At 34.4% G+C, this 20,222-nt stretch overlaps 1 protein-coding gene across 1 annotated transcript in view; it reads right to left on the reverse strand.

Annotated features, from left to right (window-relative positions):
• The window catches only part of KLHL1 (kelch like family member 1), a 257,625-nt gene that overhangs the window by 216,857 nt on the left and 20,546 nt on the right, over positions 1–20,222 (reverse strand). Inside the window, exons 3-4 of the mRNA XM_006761432.2 lie at positions 18,633–18,769; positions 339–535 (exon numbers count right to left, since the gene is read on the reverse strand). Of these exons, the coding sequence (XP_006761495.2) occupies positions 339–535; positions 18,633–18,769 (334 nt within the window). The remainder of the gene's footprint in view (positions 1–338; positions 536–18,632; positions 18,770–20,222) is intronic.

Consider the following 20,222-nt stretch of genomic DNA (forward strand, 5'->3'; position numbering starts at 1 on the left):
TAGCCATCAATAAGAAAATAAATAAGTGGGGGGGGGAAAGGGTAGCTGTGAAAGTGGGTGTATAAAGATAGATATGCCAGGCACAGTTAAAAAATTCATTTAAGCAACTTATAAAATCTAAAATAGACAATATTTATATCTGTATTGTCTATAAAATATAAATAAAGCCAGAATGAAGTCCATTATGTAATGTTTTGCATTGTATCCCATAATAAAAAGGCACCAATCGTACAAAAGTTATGTTAAAATTTAAAAAGTCATTCAATGCAATGACAGTAATTATTTAGCCTTCGATGCTACAACTATGTCTCTATTATTAAAATATTAAATTTTCTTACCATTGTGTAGCTGTGAGCCACCTTCATTAATTCAATGCACCCTTGGGCATCTGCAAATGCTCGGATTCCTAAGCAGTTGGATGGATGCAAAAGCTTCATCAGGAAATGGCAGCACACTTCCACCACTTGGGGCAGCTGAAGAAGGCAGGCTGCCGCGAGGAGGTTTTCAATGGTGTCTTCCTTTAATTCCAAGCAACCTGAACATTAAGTGCAGAGGTTATGAAACTCTGCTTACAACATAACATCTATGATTGTATTTCTCAAAACTTTAGGCCAATCTGCTAGAAATAATTTGAACCTAGATTTATAGTCAAGATAAAAATAAGTCCAGAAAGACCAGCATCTTGCTTTTTTAATTAAAGTTAACTTACAATATTATATGCATAATGAAGTGATCACCACAGTAAGTATAGGAACCATCTGTCACCATACAAAGTCACTATGGTATTCCTTATGTTGTACATTAAATCCCAGTGATTTATTTTATAACTTAAAGTTCGTACTTTTTATTCCCCTTCACATTTTTCACCATCCATCGCCCCTTCCACTCTGCAACCATCAGTTTGACCTTTATATCTATGATTTTTTTTATGTTTTATCTTTTTTGTTCATTTGTTTTATTTTTAGATTCCATATAGAAGTGAAATAATACTGTACTTGTCCTTCTCTGTCTTATTGCACTTAGCGTAATACCCTAGGTCCATCCATGTTGTCCCAGATTTCAAGATTTCAGTTTTTATGGCTGAGTAATATTTCATATCATATATGAACCATATCTTCTTTATTCAATAATCTACCGATGAAAATCTAGGTTGCTTCAGTATCTCGGCTATGGTAAGTAAGGCTGCAATAAACATAAGGGTGCATATATCTTTTCAAATTAGTGGTTTCATTTTCTTCAAGTAAATATCCAGAAGTGGAATTGTTGGGTTTTATGATATCTCTAGTTTAACTTTTTGAGGAACTCCCATATTTTTACCATAGTCACTGCAAAATTTACAATCCCACCAACATGCACAAAATTTCCTTTTTCTCCACATCCTTGAAAGCATTTGTTATTTGTTGTCATTTTGCTAATAGTCAATCTGATAGGTGTGGTGATATCGCACTGGGGTGTTAATTTGCATTTCCATGATAATTAGTGATGCTGAGCCTCTTTTCAGGTGGCTGTAGGCCATATGTATGTCTTCTTTGGGAAAATATCTATTCAGTGCCTCTGCCTATTCTTCCTGTAATGTTCAAGATCATCTAGTACATACAGATGCAGTTTCAACTAAGTTATATGTACCACTTCCACAGAAATTATGGTCCTTCCTTTAAAAGGATGCTCAAATGTTAATAAAAATAACTGTGTTTGTGTGTGTGTGTGTGTATACATGTATGTATTTTTATCTTCTCAGTTCAACACTTGAAAAGTGATTCTGAGATATTATATCAGTATGATAAGCTATAGGATATTTAAAATATTTGTTTGTAGACATAACAATTTTTCAGCCCAGATTTAAATTTTGGGTCTATTCCTGTATTTTATAACAATTTCGACAACATTTTATTAGAGCGTCTATCCATTCTTTCTTATTAAAAAAAGAAAAACTTTTGACTTCTCATAATTTAGCTATAGACTAATTTTTAAAAGTTACTTATCGGTAATTTTTGTTGTAAATTTTAAAGAAATAAGCAATGTTTATTTCAAAGAATTTAAAATGTTCTATTTTTTTAAAACCAGGAATATATCCAATAAAATGATCCATTTGTAAAAGCCAGAAGGCACAAATGGAATATTAGCCAGTGTTGAGCTTGAATAAACACTATTTGAACTCCCTCATGCATGATATGTTTCTTTATAGTTATAACCTGACCATTTTTCTTATGGACTTAGATGGTAAAAGGCAAAAATCTGCCAAGTATTTGACTTAAAAGAGCACCAAAAAAATACATGACTACTGTTAATGAAAAAGAAAATAATTTTATACTTTCATTCAAAGTTAACTTTCAAGGTATAATGTTCACAAATGGTTTTAGCTTTACTGAGAGGGAAAATCTAAATGTTTTCAAGTTAGTTACCATAGAAAATTGGCTAAAAATAACTTATACTTGGGTAAAAATATGGGTACGTAAGGATCCTGTGAATACAGTATCATAAAACCCTGAGAACTTTTCTCAAATAATAAGGAAATATTTATCTCTCTGAACAAATCCAGAGGAAGGTTGTCTCCAGAAATGATTAATTGAAAAGCTCATCACATCAGGAAACAGACATCTCAAGTGACTTGCTATTTCCCTCATGGTTGCAGTAGTGTCAAGTTTCAGATTCAGACAGCAAAACACTCATCACAAGAGAAACTATTCCTTCATATACATTTTTTTTCATCAGTAAATAAATTTTTACTAAAAGTTTCCCCAAATTATTTTTGTATGGTTCCTTGGGGAAAATGTAATCATGCTGAACTCAATAATTAGCAACGGGCTAAAACCTCACTGATTGATTTTGAGCCTATATAAATTAGAATTATAAAATTAAAGTAAGCCTCCCTTGAATCAATTGGGGGAATGATTTTTGAATATGGTACCAACAATGTGTGCTACTTTTATTTATAGTCTCACTTTATGTAAATACTAGAGCAGTTGAGCTTTCAAAACATGTAACAGTAGACTTAAACTTTGATTTTCTATATAAGAATATAGTTAAACTTACACTGTCTTGGAATGGAAATATGTAAAATAGAACGGAGAGAAAAAAATACCATTGTAGAAGATTACAAATCTATGCTGTTTTATTTTTTAATAGACAAGTGGTATCATATTAACAGTCTGATATACTACCATATTTCATTTATAAATTCAGTTACATTGAAAAAAATGCATTTCATTAGATAGGCACAAAGACTGCCTATGAAATCTATAAAGTAAATTCTATTTTTCTTCTATCATCTATTTACCTATCTTTCTTTAATGGAAATATAAATAAATAATATAATTGGCACAATAGAAATTAAAACTAAATTAATATGTTAGTAATTTTTAGGGGAAATAAATGTTTTTTCTTAGAATAAGGAAAATAAAAGTTTTACATTTATAGAAAACTTGCAATATTGTACAGAAATTTCTCATATAATTGGTTTTCCCAATTATTAACATTTTACATTAAAATTGTACACATGTTAAATTGATGAACCAGTATTGTTAAACTTTTATTAACTCAAGTTCATACTTTACTCACATTTCCTTTGAGGTTTTTTTGTTTGTTTGTTTGGCTTTTTTTCCTAACATCCTTTTTCTGTTTTAGGATCCCACATTTCATTTAGTCACTATGTCTTTTTGGGCTCCTCCTGGTTTTCATAATTTCTCAGATTTTCCTGGTATTTTTAAATTTTATATATATATAATTATTATTATTAATTTCAGAGAGGAAGAGGAGGGAGTGAGAGGTAGAAATGTCAGTGAAGATAGAGAATCCTTGATTGGCTGCCTCCTGCACTCTCCCTACTGGGGATAGTGCCTGCTACCCTGGTTTCTGCCCTGAATGGGAATCCAACTGTGACCTGGTTCATAGGTTGATATGACCACTGAGTCACACTGGCTGGGCAGATTTTCCTTGTTTTTCATGACTGGCAGTTTTAAAGAGTATTGGCTAAGTATTTTGGAAAAGGTCCCTCATTTGGGATTTGTCTAAATATGGTTACACTAAGATTATGATCTTTGGGCTCATCACATTATATCTAGTGTACATATTATCAACATGACATCACTGTTGTTAATTTTGATTAGTTGGTAGAAGTAGAATTTATCAGGTTTCTTCACTTTAAAATTTCTTTTTATATATATACTAAGGGCCCATCGTGCAAAATCATGCAAGACCCAGGACCCAGAGTCCTGCAGCTCAGTGGGACCCAGAAAGAGTTCCGCAGCTGCTGCTGCAGCCGCCGCCACCACCACCACCACCGCTGCCGCCGTGGGAGGTAGGACCCAGAAACCCACCTGCCATCCTAGCAGGACCCAGAAACCCATCCGTGCCTCCAGTCAAGTCCTCCAGAGTCAAGTCCCTGCCCACCTGTGTACACCTTGCCACACACGCAGTCCCCCCCACCCTGCGCATGCAGCCTCCTGCTGATCAGTCGTTGAGGCATGGTGGCGTGATGACCACAGGCTTTTTATATAATATCTATCTCTCTCTTTATCTCTCTCTCTCTCTCTCTCTCTCTACTATACTATACTATACTATACTATACTATACTATCTATACTATACATTCTACCTTGGTGTCTCTGGAATCATAGGACTCTTCAGTCCACAGGCCAATGCTCTGTCCATTGAGCCAAACCAGCTAGGGCTAACATTACCCTTTACTTCCCTTATCCAAGCTGTGTTCTCTGGAAGCCCTGATGCACAGCTACACTTAAGGAGTGGGAAGTTATGCTCTATTTCCTTGAGGACAGATTAATTGCATTAGTGAGTTGGAATTCTACATGGCAGATTTGTATATTCTTTGTCATTTATTTACTTGCTGAATAATTATTTATATTAGTAAATTCATAGGATTTTTTGAGTGTTTCCAAAAAGGCAACAGAGTTAAGGTAATTTGGTTTAATCATTTTATTATTTTTAGAAGGCTTATCTGTCTTTTAGGTAGTTACTAAAAGAAATTGATTTACATTGCAATTTAGACTTTTGCTACCATCAAATTACTCCTTATTCTAATGTATGCCATATATCTGGGACCCTGCATTCTCTCTCTCTCTCTCTCTCTCTCTCTCTCTCTCTCTCTCTCTCCTGGACAGTAAATTCTGGCTGTCTTTTAAAAATTATAACACAAATGTTTTAGCCAACAAAATGACAAGTTATACCTGGGGAATTTGATAGTCTTAGAATTTATTAATCAATAAACAATGTCATACATGCCTTGCAAATATAAGAAAAAGCACAGTTTATATTTTTCAAGTGCTAAGTATATTTCAGACTTTAAGGGCTCACTGTTAGAAATGTCAGAAAAATATCTACAGGAGGACCAGTAAAAAAGGAAGTGCAACATTAAGGGCCATTATTTTTCCATTTCCACCTGCCCACCCACCCTTTCTTTAGTAGATCCACTGGGTGTCAGGTCAGAACCAAAAATGTCAGTAGTTCTCATTTACTTAAATTGTTTTAAATCTACTATTTTTATAAAGTTATCGTTTGGAAAGAACAAGGAAGGGTTTGCTGAGTAAAAACCTTGACTTATTCTGAACATTCCCTTGACACACATTTATGCACAGGATCTTAAATTTCTTGACTGTAATTATAGTGTCTAGTCCTTATTTTCAGTATATTATAATTTATAACTCTGTTCCTAACCAACTGTATAAATTTTTACCACTCCCAGTACTTGCTATGGAGATTAAAACAGCCTGTCACTCAATACTTTAGAGTATTTTGGCTGTAAGAAAAATAAAATTAAATAAATACAATCAACTTATACTTTTATACAAGTTTTCCAAGCTTCCACTGTAAGAAACATAATTTGGTAAACTGTAAATCATAAATACCACATATATGTTTATTTTCCCATCATAGAATTAAGTATTTTATAATAGACTAGTGGTCCGGTGCACAAAATTTGTGCATGAGGGGGGGGTGTCCCTCAGCCTGGCCTGCACCCTCTCCAATCTGGAACCCCTCCGGGGATGTCCGACTGTCGGACATCCCTCTCGTAATCCAGAACTGCTGGCTCCTAACCGCTCACCTGCCTGCCTGCCTGATCACCCCTAATCACTCTGCCTTCCAGCCTGCTCAGCCCCAACTGCCCTCCCCTCCTGGCCTGATCACCCCTAACTGCCTCTGCCTCAGCCCAGCCACCATGGTTTTGTCCGGAAAGACATCCAGAAGGTCTCCCAGTCTAATTAACATATTCCCCTTTTATTAGTATAGATACCTTTACATAGTACAATTACTCTTAGGTTCAGCATACATAATTCCATTTTCTTTAAATTAAACGTACCTGGAACCCAGTTGAGTTTGATCCTAGATTTAATATTCTGTTCTTTAATTAAATTATTAGTAATCTGTGTGTCTGGACAACATCATTTGAATTAAAATCAGACAAAAATACTTCTGAAATGTGTCATGATATCCAGTTTTGACATATTAGTGAAGATGTGTGAAGTACATCATATGGTGTCTTACAAATATTCAAATATTTAGAAACATTTTCTCGGGCATTAGAAAATATTGTTTCTCAGATTTTAGTATAAAAAAACCTGTGTTTTTGTTAAGCAAAGTTTTTATTTTTATTTTATAAAAGTGATCACACTTCTTCCTTTGCTTTGATAACTGAGAAGCGAAAACAAATTGGTATGTCATTTCTGTGAATACAAACAGAATCCTTAGACACCTACTTATGGTGCAAATCATATCATGGATATTGTGGATTTGAATTGGGATACCCTTTTTAGGTCTTTTTTATTTGGATTTCAAAGCCTCATACAACATGTGCAATCAGAAACAAAATAATGAACAAAATCATAATCTTTTGACTTTTGTAAATGACCTTTCACATTTTCTCCCTTTATTTTCTACTTCAGTCAGGAAAATAGAGGAGAAAGTGAAGGGGATAAGTTTCAGAGAATATAACTTCTCACTGGACAGATTTTATTGCAACAGTATGGAGGAGCATGTTCTCACAGACCTGGTTTGAATTGACATTATCTACAAAGTTGCTTCATCTTGGGGTGCTTAAGTATTTTATACACTACCTTGGGTTGTTGTAATGTGGAAAAAAGGTCAGCAATTTTGATATTTTATTCTGTTCAGGTTGGGAGTTTTACCATCATACCTGTGCATGTGGCCGTCATACCCACTTCCTCTGTACTCCAGGGCTTCAAAGTTGCCAGATGGTTTGGTTTTAGGATTTTTTTTTTTTTTTTTGGAGGGAGGTAACAGGTATTCTGGAAGGCAGCACTATTTTGGCTCTCAAATATACTTAATAAATAGATTATCTTTTATAAATGATGCTGGTTTCTATAGATTTTTATATTTTGAAAACATACTTTAAAATTTGAATGACAGCCAAAACCGGTTTGGCTCAGTGGGTAGAGTGTCGGCCTGCGGACTTAAAGGACCCAGGTTCGATTCCGGTCAAGGGCATGTGCCTGGGTTGCGGGCGCATCCCCAGTAGGGGATGTGCTGGAGGGCAGCTGGTGATGTTTCTCTCTCATCGATGTTTCTAAATCTCTATCTCTCTCCTTTCCTCTCTGTAAAAACTCAATAAAATATATTTAAAAAAAATGAGGTTTGTACTTGAGGCCCTAAATAAGTTTTTCTTAATTTGATTAATGGAATAATTGTTTGTCAAAAAACAATTCAAAATTATCCTATTATGTAATTTTTGGATTAGTTTAATTTATGCACTACTCAAAAATGCTTATTAAACATGAAGTAGATTAGCTCATTAAAACATGAAAATAATGTCACACATTTCTAAGTATTGTTTGTATTTTGCTGACATGGACGTATCAGAAATGCAAATGTTTTATATTAAACAAATGTAAAGTTATTTTTATAATTCTCTTGCAAGGTGGACTTCTAGTACTATTCTTTATTAAATTTTATTTTTTTGCATTATCCTTTCCACTCACTATTCATAAACATTTCTCCAGAGAAGAAGAAAAGATGGTGTGGGAAATAAGTAACAGACTTGTGTGAATAACATTGGGCTGGAATATTTTGTCCGGTTAAGGAATATGAGAGTAGCCTAATAGTAGCTACAATGTGCTCAAGAAGAAAGTGCAAGACACAGTCTAAAAGGAGCCAGGGATCCAGGTATTCCTTTAAGTTATCATGCACATGCAATTCATGTTTAGCTGAAAACTGTTTTCCTTGTCGGGTAGCTCTTACCATCCTTTATCTGAGGGAGACAAAGCATTTAAAATTAAGTGCTGATGGTTCTCATTATAAATTCCTTTCTCAAATCAGGCAAAGTGGTAATTTATGAAAGTCTTTCTAAAACATTTTTATACAGATTTTAAATTTATTTTTAGAGAGAAAGAAAGAGGGAGAGAGAAAAGCATTTATGTACATCAATGAGCTGCCTCCTGCATGCTCCCTACTAGGGATCAAGCCATCAACCCAGGCATGTGCCCTGACTAGAATCCAATCAGTTCATGGGATGACACTCAACGAACTGAGCCACACTGACTAGGGTTGGACGTCTTAAGAAGAGTGTAGTCACAACTGTTGTTTTGTTTGCTTGTTTTTGTCTGTTTTCTCATTTATAGCTGTTTTTCTCATATGAGATCTGAAAATAGCATCAGCTGTATTAAATTTTAAATGGAAAGTATTGAGAACTATTTAGTATTTTAAAGGTATATATTATGTAGAAACATAAAGTTGGTGTTTGAGTTTTTCCAACTGCTAGATAAAGCTGAATATTGTGAGCCATACTGAGATGTTTGTGAAACATACTAAACATGTTAAATATTAAACATGCCTAGCGTTTTTATTTAGATAAAATCATAAAACTAAATTATACTTAAAATTGCACTTACGATTTGTGGACATTCAAGGTTGAGCGTTATTTCAAATACCGCTATGGTCGACTGAAAATAATTCTGCATTTGAGTAGCATCTGTATTCTTTCCTCAGGTTATTCATGATTTGTATAAAATAAAATTAATTTTAAGAAAAATTTATATTTGATGGCAGTGGGTACTATACTAATGGAAGGTCACATTTTTTCACTAAATGTGTCAATAACATAAGTACATGTAAGCATTTTAATAAAACAGAAGTTTGAGTAACTTTAGAGCTAGATAAAAGGACTGCAATGTCATTGAGAAAACTGGGCCATGTCAAGGTGTTTTCATTTCTGTGTAAGACAATAAGATTTGATTAATTATCCATTTCAAAATGTGGCTGGGTGGATCAAATGAGGTAAGTTATGCTAAAATACTGAATGCAATATACGATAAATATATAAAGTAGCAAAATTTCAAGAAGGCTATTTAAAAAAATATACTCTTAAAAATGTACACTTAACCATTCATATGAATTATAAGTCATATTGTAATACTGAAGCATATAATAAATTTGATTAAATATTAGTAAATATTTTATGAACAATGTGTTATTCCCTCCCCAGTTCTCAGTCTTCATCTTTATTTTTTAATAACAAATTGTAGAAAGGATTTGAAGGACTTATTTTTATAAGTCCTATTATGAATAACCATTATAATTGAGTGCTTACAATATACTAAGCATTATGCTATTTTTTTTAGTTCAAATTACTCTATAGTTGAATGATCTTAAGACTCCATAAAACCATGTAATCTGACCAAGACCTCAAACTACAATAAGGGGAGCCCAAGGGATATAATCAAAATACTTAATGAAAAGTAAGAAATAAGTACATTCCAATTAGAATAAATGCCCAGAATCAACACTGGGTTGTCCACATCATACTGAGTTTTAGTTGAATATCAAGAATATTTAGATGAAGGCCAAAGAAACCCTCAGATATTTCTAAGGTTAAATGCCGTATACTATACTATGCTATACTATACTGCCACTCAAAGATAACAGAATCAATTGTATAGATATTTTGGGGTTAGAGTGAAGATGAAATAATCCTGAGAAGATATAGTTGAATATGAGATAAATGCACATGTTCCCTGCACAGTTGGTATAATGGCATATGATTCAGTCTCTGCTTTTCTAGCACCCAAAACGGAGGAAAAAGTGAACAATTAAAAGACTAAGAGGAACAATAAACTAAAATTAAAGCAGATTTTTTTAAAGTTGATTATGAGACCTAAGAGATTTTTCTTACTTGGAAACTTTGAAAGTAAATGTGAGCTATGGTGTAGAGAGGCATAACCCTTTCTCTATAACTAGTAATATTAAATTCCACACAACCATTTCTCTTTAGTTCACCTATAAAATTCCATAGCATAAAGCCAAAATGCAGTTCAGTAACAACAAAAGTTGTACAATATTCACAAAATATGTACCATTTTAATTATTTGATACAATATATATTTTTTCAAAATTACTTTTCTATTACTCAGTATTGCACACACACAATGTTTCTTGATAAAATAGTAGAAAGGTATTGGTATGAAGGCAATAGACACCAGGATATTTTTTTAATTTTTATTTTTGTCTTTAATAATAAGTAATTTTAACATCCTATGAAAATTGTTAAATCAGTATTTTTAAAAAATGGATAGTAATTATATATAAAAACAGTCTTTAAAGGTTTAATATGTTAAATTAAGAACATAATTTTCTCATCTAGTAAAAGCCCTAAGTTTAAAACTAATGTCCTGCTAATGTGCTTGCATAATTCATGTCACTTGAATTAAACCAGTAATAAAAATGAAGCAATAATTTACTTTTAATTGCAATAAAAATTCTGAAGAGGGCTTAGAATAGTCTAGGCTGGATATATTGATGTATACTTTCAATATTAAAGCAGAACATTAAACATATCAGCTCCCATATTAATGTATTTATTTCATTCAAATGTTTGGCAGTAAGCAGAAGTTATCTTAATATTCCTTAACATGGACAAAGTCTTTAATTAACTTCAATAGCACACAAAGTTTTTGTTTTGTTTTGTTTTTAATAAGGAAGTTAAGGCCTTAATGTGATTATAGGGTTGCTATTTGGCAGTTTAATTTTCTACCCCTCTTCTTAATACTACTTCTATGAACAGCTTCCTTTATTAAATCTTGTCCTTATCAGTTCTCTACAGGACCTGGCACTTAGCTAGTAACCCTGTAATCCCATCTCCCATATTTGTTCGAACTCTATTTCCTTACGCACAAATGAACAGAATATATTTTTAAGTATGTCAGGATAGTAGGGACTATGTAAGAGATAAGAAAGAAAGAAATTTTTATCAGCTCAAAGACAACTTTAAAATACAGAGAATCTGTTCAAATATATTAAATTTTCTCTTTTATTTTCACAATGCCATCATTAATTTAGGCTAGAGCTGAAGTACATATAGATACCAAAATAACATAGTAGCCCTCAAAATTTGTTTTATACCATTCTTAATGAGAAAATATGAGGCCGTATACATCAAAAATATGTTTATAAACCCCCTTCCCCAAAATGAAAACAAAGGATAGCTATTTTAAACCCTAAATTGGAAAGTCTCTTAAAGGCAGAAAATGTGTGTAATCAGCATATTGTTTTCCAGAGCCCATTATAGGACATGGCACATAGTAGGCATTCAGTAAAACTTGAGAGGCATTCAATGCATTCACAGGAAAAGGACTATTAGCTATTAATGTGCTTAATTTTTTAGGCACCATTGCTCCTTGCAGGTAAGTAGCATTCAATTGTGAGGAAGCATGAACCTAACCTGCAGTGATTCACTATACAGCAATAAGGGAGTCGATTTAAGCTACTCAAACTATTTTGAGGGCAAGATAGTCATAACCACTTCAAAGAACTCTGTCATAACACATACTATACAAAAGGGTATTGACAGTGCAGAAAGTACGGTTCAGTTTGTGTTATGGCATTTTATTCTAGTAATAGATTCAATATCTTACTATTGATCTCTGTCAGGTTACTTTATATCACGGAGTGGGCTGCTTAAGAACTCCAGAGTAGCCCTCGCCTGTTTGGCTCAGTGGATAGAGTGTCAGCCTGCAGACTGAAGAGTCCAGGTTTCACTTCTGGTCAAGGGCACATGCCCAGGTTGTGGGCTCAATCTCCAGTAAGGGGCATGCAGGAGGCAGCTGATCAATGGTTCTCTCTCATCATTGATGTTCCTATCTCTCCCTCTTCCTTCCTCTCTGAAATCAATAAAAATGTATTTAAAAAAAAGAACTCCAGAGTCTCAAACACTGAAAAAAATAACTGTCCCCTCATGCTAATTCAAAAGAGACCAAGAAAGTTCTGACCTATCTCATGATAATGTTGTCAATGTTCATTTGAAATATTAAATATGTACTTCTCAAAAAATGTTTTCCATGAAAAATGTCTATATGTAACATAATGTTTAGGGTGGAATTTCTAAAGTTCAATAATTTTCTAAGTAATTTGAAAATAAAATAATGGGAACTGTAAACATTTTTTCTTCTCTCCTCTGATTCCATGTTTCAGCGATGTCCTGTAGATTAATTCTAGAACAGCATGGACTTCATTATGGCAAACTTAGGCATTAGTAGTTAAAACAAATAACAGGTATTTTTTTCTATAAAAGGGTATTGACAGTGCAGAAAGTACGGTTCAGTTTGTGTTATGGCATTTTATTCTAGTAATAGATTCAATATCTTACTATTGATCTCTGTCAGGTTACTTTATATCACGGAGTGGGCTGCTTAAGAACTCCAGAGTAGCCCTAGCCGGTTTGGCTCAGTGGATAGAGTGTCAGCCTGCAGACTGAAGAGTCCAGGTTTCACTTCTGGTCGTCAAGGGCAGCCCAGGTTGTGGGCTCAATCTCCAGTAAGGGGCATGCAGGAGGCAGCTGATCAATGGTTCTCTCTCATCATTGATGTTCCTATCTCTCCCTCTTCCTTCCTCTCTGAAATCAATAAAAATGTATTTTAAAAAAAGAACTCCAGAGTCTCAAGCACTGAAAAAAATAACTGTCCCCTCATGTTAATTCAAAAGAGATGAACAAAGTTCTGACCTACCTCATGATAAGTTTGTCAATGTTCATTTGAAATATTAAATATGTAATTCTCAAAAATTGTTTTCCATGAAAAATGTTTATATGTAACATTTATAATGTTTAGGATGGAATTTCTAAAGTTCAATAATTTTCTAAGTAATTTGAAAATAGAATAATGGGAACTGTAAACATTTTTTCTTTTCGCCTCTGATTCCATGTTTCAGCGATGTCCTGTAGATTAATTCTAGAACAGCATGGACTTCATTATGGCAAACTTAGGCATTAGCAGTTAAAACAAATAACAGGAAAAAGGGCAGTACAGCAGGTTCTCAAATTGTATCACTTTTTTCAACATCGTTTTTTTGTTTGTTTTTGTAATTTTGATGAGATGACTGAATAACTGCACAAATTAGTAAGCATAATGCAAATAAACCTATTTTTCTTGTTCTCTGAAACCAAAATATTTCCTGTTGCACACACCATGGTCAGTCCAAGACTAATGATGTGGCCATCGGCTGCTAAAATTTTCGCTGCTAGTATTAGTGGAGAGAAATGGTGCGCCTGTGCGTAAGGCCCGTGAGGGAAATGAAGGCAACACGATCATAGTAATCAGTCTATAGCGAATGTTGTAGTTCATTATTAATACTTATGTATAACAGGATTATAAAATTAAGTCATGGAATTTTTATTAAAACGTTTCTTACATACCATTATATTGGCTGGGCCCCAAAAATATTTGTTGTGGGCCGCATGCGGCCTGTGGGCCGCAAGTTTGATATATTTGTGTGTGAAAACAATTGACCAAACAGAGCCCCCGCACCTTTTTATTTTTAAAAAAGAAGCTAATTTAGATACTGCAATAATTAGTCATTATTCCAATAGTTGTATATTTACCCTTTATGCTTCCAATAAATTTAAAAATTATTAAATAATTAAGTTAAGATTTTCTTTAATTTTGTCAACACAAAAACCATATTGGTTTTCTTTATTCTATCTGACATATTTCTAGTATTAAACTTGCTTTATTATGATAACATCTTCCTCTACAAAATCCTCTATACCCTTTGATCTATTACTACCACTGCACTCACTCCTTGATACCCAGGTCTCTTCCCAGTTAGAAAAAAAAGTTCCCAAATTTTTATTTTAGTTTTTATTGAAACGCTACCAAGACCCTGATCCCGTTTCTTCTCTTTCTAATTAGCTGGGATAGGAGAAAATTGGGGTAATTAGAAAGGGTGTCTTTCACATCTTACCATGTATACATTTTTATTAAATGAAATCTTTAAAGGATGATTTTGTTAGAGCAGGCAGATAGAAAGATATGAGCTGGGAGAGGCTGGGAGAGGCAGCTAGGCTTGGAGGAATTCAGTGATATGACAAACTGAAAATAGACAATGGAGGTAGTGGACCCCTCTGTGTGCAGGAAAGATTCAGAGCCCCCCAGGAAGTGGTCTAAATGATGGCTTACCACCTAGATGGAGTCTTATAACTTAGAGATACTTTTTTTTTTTAAATATATGAGGGTGGGGATAACTTGTTTCCTGCCTAGGGGGCTCAAGCCTAGAGGTATAAATCATTTAAACTCTCAAATATCGAGGCACTCGGCTCAGTTTTGCCAGCTTTCCTACAAGTAAATCCTTGCCTGCTTTTGCTGTTATTTGTTGTCTCTTGTTTGAATTTATTCCTATGAGCAAGACAACTGGGAGTGCAGAGTACTCCCTCTGGCCTGAGGCAGAGACCCTCTTGTTCACCACTGACAATTCCCCTTTCTTCAAATAAAACATTATTAAGCTCTATAATTATTGAAGCTTATATCAGTCAAAATTCCAATCTAACTTTACCCATTGTTTCATTTTCTTAATTTCTAAGTGAATGAAATAAATTAGTTACGTATTGTTTTCAAACCTCAGACATTTTTCAGATTTCATAGAAATTGTTCCTTTGAAATCGTTTTGAGTACTCTCATTCAATTCATGTCTTTTGAACCCATTACCTAAACAGATAATAGTTGACTATCAATTCTTGATATCATTGATCCTCTTTAGGTGTTTTTTTTTTTTTTTAAAGCCTCTCAAACCTAAGAATTTGAGAAAATATTCCCAAATGGCTGACCCTTTAGTATCTTACTGCTTGTTCATTTTTACCACTTTCCGGGGTACATTTTTATTTTTAGTCTTCTGCAGTAAGTCTTAGAGGTCAGCCAGCAATCTAAGTAGAAACACACAGATACCTCCCATTCTTGCCTGTCTATACTATTGCTCACTTGATCTCCCCTATTGTAATTTGTTACATTGTAAGTAGCAAAAGACAGGTACAGATTTTACATTATGCCTAAAGTCCCCCTTACCTTAGCTTGTAAATTATGCTCTCATCTAGGGCATTTCTACACACTGACAATTGGAAATTTAGCAATCACGGGGAAGACAGAAGTCTCAGCGCACAGGCCAAGGTGGCAGTGGCAGTGGCAGCTGAAAGGCAGCTTTGTATCCCGCCTGCCCTTTGAAAAGCAGAGCCAAATCTAGGTCATTGCATTCAGCAGGGAGCCTGGAAACACCTTCCAAGTTCGTGCTGCACCAAGACGAGTGTCTTTTGACCTAGTTTTGCACAAGGGAGATGCAAGGCTGCCAGGCTATGGAAGCTGTGAGTGTTGGATCTCTGCCTTTCTGTTGCTAGAAGGATTCTTGCAATGTAAGTTTCAGGATTTGTTTCTTTCCAAGAAACAGTAAGGTGGTTGTGTTTGCTGCTCTTGACTGGGAGGCCACGATCTTTTGCTACTGTTTCAGGTTGCATGCCAATTGAAGTTGACCAATATGATCTCAGTTCCCCGTCAGCTGACTCGACTTGCTTCTTCCTGCCGCTAGTCCTCTGACCTCCCTTTTCTTTGAGGGTTTGCTTTAGAAAAACCTGTAAATGTAAATTCGTTCTTTACTCCTTTGAGATGTGAATACTTTAAAAAAGGCTCTTGACAGTTTTCCCATCCAGAAATGTTTTTTCTCAAAGCCATCCCTTTGAAATGCCAACATCAAGGGAGAGAGCACCAGTCTCTCAGTTTTGTGAGAGACCAGGAGCATAACTGGAATGAGCTCCTTGCTTTAAGTTGGAAAACTACCTTCTGTCGCAAAGATAGGAGGGACGTTACTTTTCCTTTAGAAACAGCCAATTAGCAAAAACAGATGGCTGTGTTCTCTCCCGCCTGAGCACTTTAAAATTCTCCCCTCCACCCTTTGTTCCTGCAGAATTATTTTTTTATTTTAAATTAAATTCATTGGGGTGACGTTGGTTAATGAAGTTATATAGGTTTCAAGCGTACATTTCTATAATACACCACGGGCACATTGCCTTGTGTGTTTATCACCCAAAGGCAAAGCACCTGCCGTCACCATGTAGGTGACACCTTTACCTTTGCTACCCCCACCCTTCTTCCCTCTGATAACTTCCGTGCTGTGTGTCAATGAGTTTTTGCTTGTTTGTTTTTCTTGTTTGTTCATTTATTGCTTTCAGTTTTATATTTCCCATAAGAGTGAAATCATATGGTTCTTGCCCTTTTCTGTCTGACTTATTTCCCTTAGTGTGGTAAGTAAACATTCAGTTCTGGTCCCCCTCCCCGATTACAACAGCCGTCAATAAAGCTTACCTGCTTAACTTTGTCCAGAGCAAATATTCGCTTTGACAAAACATAATTTTAACATTACGGAGACTGGGAAAACGTCTGTCTTCACATCACATTGCTGCTTTAAGATTCAGCATCGAAAGCAGGCGCATTTTTGTTTTCAAAGAGGCTTCATTGACTGAGTGTTAAATTTGGTATTAACAAGGTTCTCTCTATGATAAGCCAAATCCTCAAAGAAAATAGATTCCCACTAGTTCCAAGGTCTTTTGTTTTAAGAGGCAGATCTTTAAACACCATATCTTGTTTCTCTGTGACCAGAAATATTGAAAAATGCAGCTCCTTAACCTAGGGTCCTGATACTTTGATAATCAGGCCACTTTCTTCCTTTCTTCCTCTCTCTCTCTCTCTCTCTCTCTCTTCCTTCCTTTCTTTCGTTCTTTCCTTCTCTCTCTTTTTTTATACCTGCTTAACTTTGTCCAGAGCAAATATTCGCTTTGACAAAACATAATTTTAAAATTACGGAGACTGGGAAAACGTCTGTAGTCCCATCACATTTCTGCTTTAAGATTCAGCATCGAAAGCAGGTGCATTTTTGTTTTCAGAGAGGCTTCATTGACTGAGTGTTAAATTTGGTATTAACAAGGTTCTCTCTATGATAAGCCAAATCCTCAAAGAAAATAGATTCCCACTAGTTCCAAGGTCTTTTGTTTTAAGAGGCAGATCTTTAAACACCATATCTTGTTTCTCTGTGACCAGAAATATTGAAAAATGCAGCTCCTTAACCTAGGGTCCTGATACTTTGATAATCAGGCCACTTTCTTCCTTTCTTCCTCTCTCTCTCTCTCTCTCTCTCTCTTCCTTCCTTTCTTTCGTTCTTTCCTTCTCTCTCTTTTTTAATATAATCAATAGATCAGGCAAAATGAAACACATTCCATTCCTAAAATGTATCCACTCATACTATTTTCTTTTACTACTATCACAAGATTTTATTATAATGTCTCCTCTAATCTCATAAGTCTTGAAAAGCTATTAAAACCTTTTAAATGAATGTGAATCCTGATAATGCTCTGAGCAGGTTTTATGCTTTAACTCTCTCTTAACACTTAACATTATATCATATGTATTCCCTCATCTCTTTTCTCCACTTGGACCGTGGGATTCTGGAAGGGAAAGACATGGCTTACTCATTAGTTTATCTTCCAGAGATAGAGCTAATACTTGCACATTAAGTAACATTCAACAAATGTTTGCTAAATTAGCAAAACTATTTGCACTAAATTTTATAAGGGGCAAAGACCAATAGAAAATGTCAATATAAAGGATCAGAAAGAAATAAACAGATTTTAAATCTCATCATTTTCGCAATTCTATATATTTTCATTGTCTATTTCAAGTTTATAGAATCCACATTAAATGATCTATAAAGGTTTTAAAATTAAAATAATACATTGCAAAGAATAGTTATTTGAACACATCTATTTCAAAATGAAAGAAAATTAGAATCCATTTTTTGCTTCCTAATGTTTTAAATATGGACATAAACAAATTCTTATTTGATCATTAATGACATCTATGCTTCTCTTTTAAGTGCATCTATCTGCTATTTATTTTATAAGACAGTTTATTTTTTTTAACTGTTTAAAATTAATTTTAGAGTGAGAGAGGAAGGGATGGGGAGAGAGAGAAAAAATCATCCATGAGAAAGAACCATCAATTGGCTGTCTCTTGCACACCCCCCTACTGGGTATTAAGCTAGAAATCTGGGCATGAGCCCTGACTGGGAATCCAACCAGTAACCTTTTGGTGCATGGGGCGATGCTCAACCAACTGAGCCACACATGCCAGGGCATATGAGCCAGTTTACATTATTAGTGAAAGGAATTTGATATATGTATACATATATACACTTATAATTTCATTGACAAAAGTAGGTTGATTTTTCTCTATTAGTCTTTCAAATGGAAATAAATAAAGAAAATAAGAGCTGCAAGCTGTATTTTTCTTTAAATTTTAAAACCCTGTACTTAAATTCTAAAATCCACAAGACATCAGTGTGAAGCTTCATCTTTTACTGTACCTGTATATGCAAATTGTACAAGATCCCAGAGGGCATTGGGGTCTATGCCTTCCATCTTGATTTCCTCCTGCTTGGCTTCACAAACATCGCTTGTAAACATGGCAGCAAAATAGTCTGAGACTGAGCTCAGAACAAGCCTGAAAGAGTCAAAAGGTCTAATTTAGGGTGTGAATATAAAGCATCAAAATGCTAAGTGTCAACAACAATGGAGTGCAGAGCAACCTATTTATGTATCTATCTGTGTCTGTTTGCCTATCAATTACCTATATATCTCTGTATCTATCACCCATCAATTAATCTATAATTACCTTATGGATTGCACTTTTAAAAACTGATTTAGAAAATTCTGCTCTACCATTTCTAATACATTTTTCATTTTACTTTTAGTTCTTCTATTCTTTTAGATAGGAATCCAATTTTATTTCTTTTTACATACTCACCCACTTTTCACCACACTATCTACTAAAGAATTTGATTTGCTCAGTCAATTAATAGTGCTACATATATCATAAATTTAAGTGTAAAATCTGTAGTGACTTCTCTGAGATTTCTATTTTTTTTTGTTTATTTGCCCGTTCTTATACCAATAAAATATTCTTTTTATATGTATGATAAATATTTATAAATATAAACAGTACCGTGATTCTAAAGATGTCTTTATATCAAATTAGGCAAATCGTCCCTCTTTATTTTTGCTTAACTAGTAGTGGATTTAAAAATCATCATTTTATTGATTCCAGAGAAAGGAAGTGAGAGGGAGAAGAGAGAGAGAGAGAGAGAGAGAGAGAGAGAGAGAGAGAGAGAGAGAGAAACATTGATGTGAGAGAGAAACATAGATTTTGCCTCCTACACGTGCCCAAACAGGGGATGGAACCTGCAACCTAGGCATGTGCCTTGATTGGGAATCAAACCTGTGACCCTTTGATTTGATGCGCAGGATGACCCTCAACCAACTGAGCCACAGCGGCCACAGCATGGATTTTTATTCTGCATATAAAGTTTAAAGTAAGCTTGTCAAATATAATTTTAATTAAAATGCAGTACATTTCTGATTTTATATGTGAACTAGTAGCCTGGTACACAAAATTTGTGCACATTAAAAGGGAATTAATTAACGGAAATATTTTAATATTGCTATTTGCCTTTTCTCTATAATAGAAGTGTGAGAGATAAAAGGGAATTAGTAAAATGTATATGAAAATACATGTATATGAAATGTATATGAAAATGCATATAAATTTATTAATAAATAAGCAGTGACAAAAAGATATAACAACAGAGGCATGATATAAAAACAACAAAAACATGATATAAAAACAACAGTGATACAAACAATGACTGATAAAGCGATTAAACTCATTTTAATATCTCCCCGTACACCACATTAAGAGTGAAAACACTTTCAGAGTGCTTGACTAATTTCCCTTGTGCTGAAGTATTTAGAACTTTAACGTCACACGCTCTTCAAACTCTAGAGAAAGCAACATATAACTGACCATGTGTGAAAACGGGTTCAGGAATATGCCTACTCCGTCTAGAGTTTGTTCTTGTGACTTGTTAATAGTCATTACAAATGCTGGCATCACGGGA

Source organism: Myotis davidii, unplaced genomic scaffold (genome assembly GCF_000327345.1).
Source record: "Myotis davidii unplaced genomic scaffold, ASM32734v1 scaffold277, whole genome shotgun sequence".
Taxonomy (NCBI): Eukaryota; Metazoa; Chordata; class Mammalia; order Chiroptera; family Vespertilionidae; genus Myotis; species Myotis davidii.